This window comes from Sinocyclocheilus rhinocerous, unplaced genomic scaffold, assembly GCF_001515625.1.
Source record: "Sinocyclocheilus rhinocerous isolate Xijiao unplaced genomic scaffold, SAMN03320098_v1.1 scaffold711, whole genome shotgun sequence".
Classification (NCBI taxonomy): Eukaryota; Metazoa; Chordata; class Actinopteri; order Cypriniformes; family Cyprinidae; genus Sinocyclocheilus; species Sinocyclocheilus rhinocerous.
The window spans coordinates 3,084,554-3,088,255 of NW_015641018.1; the positions used below are offsets into that span (position 1 = coordinate 3,084,554).

At 41.7% G+C, this 3,702-nt stretch overlaps 1 protein-coding gene across 1 annotated transcript; it reads right to left on the reverse strand.

Moving 5' to 3' along the window:
• Positions 1–58: 58 nt before the first annotated feature.
• LOC107753880 (keratin, type I cytoskeletal 19) lies at positions 59–3,201 on the reverse strand. Its single transcript, XM_016570148.1, has 6 exons — positions 2,044–3,201; positions 1,824–1,906; positions 1,115–1,271; positions 840–1,004; positions 609–734; positions 59–283 (listed from the first exon to the last, which is right to left on the reverse strand). Exons 1-6 carry the CDS (start codon positions 3,199–3,201, stop codon positions 59–61), a joined length of 1,914 nt encoding a protein of 637 aa, XP_016425634.1.
• Between the last annotated feature and the right edge of the window lie 501 nt (positions 3,202–3,702).

The following is a 3,702-nucleotide window of genomic DNA, read 5'->3' on the forward strand; positions in this document are numbered from 1 at the left end:
GATTATACAATATTATAGACCTACTATCTGTGGCACTGTTATCAATGAAAAGATGCACTTACTTAATGTCCTGCTTTTCCAGGAGACACCTGTAGGTGGCGATCTCCTGCTCCAGACGGCTCTTGATGTCCAGGAGAGCAGCATAGTCTCTGCCCTGCTGCTCAATGCCACTGCGCACCTGACAAAGCTCTGCCTCATATGTGTTGATATGTTTCTGGAAACCTGCTAGCATAGTGCTGTACCTAGCCTCTGTTTCCAACAGTGAGCACTCCAGTGCTCCTTTCTGTGTGGGTAAAGAGAGCAGTTAATGAATAAAACAACATCAAATCAGGTTTAGGTTTACCTCAGATAACAGCTAGCTAAAAATTGCTCATATCTAAAGATCAATGCTGAAAACTTGTGCTTTAGAATAGATACTGACTCAATTCACTTTGCCTCAACTTATTTTTGGAAGTCACGGATTAACACATCCAGCTATCAGTTAACATTAGTTAACCCTTTGTTAACTTTCAGACAATGTATTACCAAAACTCTTTTCACTGCCTCTCACAATCCTTTTCTATTTTTTTACTTTTTGTCCATCACATCCTGTGTTTACTGCATCTCACCATGCTGATTTGAGACTGTAGCTCGATCTCTAGACTCTGCAAAGTGCGTCGCAAATCTGAGATTTTTGATATGGAGGTTTCTAGGCCCTCTGTGTTGGTGGCAGCATCTTTACACAGATCTGCCATCTTAAAGAGAGTCACAAACAGACACATCATGTGAGCTATTCAACTCACGAGTCACTGAGCTATATGATTTTACATGCATTAATACCAGACAGACAGAAATCTCACCTTCTCTTTGAACCAGCACTCCTGTTCTCTGCAATGTTTGTCTATGATGGTCTCGTAATGACAACGAATGTCATCCAAAACCTTGTTCAGGTCTTGCTGAGGAGCAGCATCCACTTCCACACACACTTTTTTGTCTGTCAGCTGACACAGTAGTGCTGCCACATCCTATAAACACACATGACTCAAGCATTATGGCTTAGGAAACTATTGCTGTTCTTAATCTTCATTCAGAACATTCAAAATTAAAAAAATAAATAAATGATTGTGCTACAAACCTCCTGGTGAGTTTTCTTCAAATACACCAGCTCCTCCTGCAGAGCGCAGATCTGTGTCTCCAGGTCTGGTTTTGCCAGGCATGTCTTCTCAAGTATGCAACGCAGGTTATTAACGTCAGCTTTTACACACTGCCGTATCGTCGCCTCATTCTCATATCTGATTTGTGGAATGATCAGAGAAGAAAAAAAATCAATGTTTAAACTTGACTATGATCTATGTACAAGCAAAAAGCTATACAGACCCTAATCAAGTTAGATGTCATATTGAATTTTATGATAACAAAGCTGAAAGTGATGGACTTCAAAGTTTTTACAATGTAGGCTACACACTGTATAAAGGTCCTAGATCACGTAATTTCACAACTTTTAAAACAAAAAGACATTTCATCAGATAACCAATCAGTGTACATAGCTAAACATCTGTATATGTATGTACATACATACTTTTGCTTCCATGCATTTGTGTTTATATATTTGCCAGCCAAAGGCTGATTGACTAAACTGTTCCATAATATTGATCATATTCATAATTTGTTTGTAAAAAAAATTGCATTCCTTACGGTGGAATTTTTTTTTTCTAAAAAGGGACATAATGAGACCTTACTATTGATAGACAGAATTTGGTTTGTTAACCCAAATTTATGAAAACGTTTGTAAATGTCAAATGGTCCAAAAGAACTAGATGATAAATTGCCTTTATAGAACTCACTTTATCTTGAAGTCCTCAGCAGCCAGTTTAGTGTTGTCGATCTGCAGAAGGATTTTGCCATTGTTGACAGTAGCATCTTTAATCTATAATGAAGATCATTGACAAATAAAACTATAAATGTAGATCATATATAATAAAACAAGTATTTTTGTAGTTTATATTTGTAGTAGTATATTTTGTTCACAGTAAAGTAATTTTTTACTAATCTTTCATTTTGTACCTTTTCCTGAAGGCAATCGATGGTCTTGAAGTAGCAGCTGTAGTCCCTCTGGCAGATCAGCCCCTTCTTTTCATAGTACTCCCGGATCTGCTTCTCCAGAGTAGCATTGGCAGCCTCCAGAAAGTGCACCTTATCTAGGTATGAAGCCAGACGGTCATTCAAGTCTTGCATGGTGGCCTTCTCGCTCTTCTGGAGGTAGTCATAACACCCTCCAGTCATGATTCTTGCGCCAAATCTTCCACCTTGTCCACTATGACATCCGTATCCTACGTCAGTTTTGTATGGTGGACAAGGGGAGCAAGCATTCGAACGATAAGAGCAGGTAGAGATGCGGGTCTTTTCTCCAAAACCACAGCCATAGACACTGTAAGCTTTAGGTGCAACTGTACCACAACGACGAGGACCGATTATGGACTTTGAAGTCATGGAGAAAGAGCTGAAGGAGGACTTGGGGTTAGAGACAGAGCAGGGCTTGGGGCAGGTCTCAGAGGAAGTCTTCACACAGGTATCGGAGCATGTCTTGGGACAGGTCTCGGAGCAGGAGCAAGTCTTCACACAGGTATCAGAGCAGGTTTTGGGGAAGGTGAATGAGCAAGTCTCGGAGCAGGTCTCAGAACAAGTCTTCACACAGGTATCAGAGCAGGTTTTGGGGAAGGTGAAGGAGCAAGTCTCGGAGCAGGTCTCAGAACAAGTCTTCACACAGGTATCAGAGCAGGTTTTGGGGAAGGTGAAGGAGCAAGTCTCGGAGCAGGTCTCAGAACAAGTCTTCACACAGGTATCAGAGCAGGTTTTGGGGAAGGTGAAGGAGCAAGTCTCGGAGCAGGTCTCAGAGCAGGAACAAGTCTTCACACAGGTATCAGAGCAGGTTTTGGGGAAGGTGAAGGAGCAAGTCTCGGAGCAGGTCTCAGAGCAGGAACAAGTCTTCACACAGGTATCAGAGCAGGTTTTGGGGAAGGTGAAGGAGCAGGTCTCGGAGCAGGTCTCAGAGCAGGAGCAAGTCTTCACACAGGTATCGGAGCAGGTCTCGGGGAAGGTGAAGGAGCATGTCTTGGGGCAGGTCTCGGAGCAGGTCTCTGGGCAGCTTTTGGAGCAGGTCTCAGAGCAGGTCTTGGGGAAGGTGAAGGAGCAGGACTTTGGGCAGGTTTTGAAGGATGACATGGTGGATGGATGCAGAGATGGATGAACGCAAAAGTGGAAGATACAAAATAAAATGCTCAAATTGTCCTGAAGCGTATGGTGCCTTTGAAGCCAGCTCTGTCATCTTATATAGTTGGAGCTTTAGGGTGGGTTCTACAATTTGACAAAGGGTGTGTGTGTGTGTGCGTGTGTGTGTGAGTGTGTGTCACCACCAGTAGTATTAGAACTCAAGAACCAGAGTATTCCACCCTAATGAGGAAGCTGCAAAAGAATTTATGTGTGTGTATATATATTTCTGAATAAAAGTTGGTGTCTAACTGGACAAAGCAGACAATTATGAGTAAGTTTTAACAATTTAGACTTTTAAAGACAGCACAAATAGCAAAGTGCGGGTGGCGTTTCAATTATACACATGACTCAAAGGTCACTTAATAGACTAATGCCTTCACAACAAAGACAGACTTAAGCACAAGATCAGAAAGGCCTATTAAAATAATTTAAAGATAAAATATGGTCATTTTG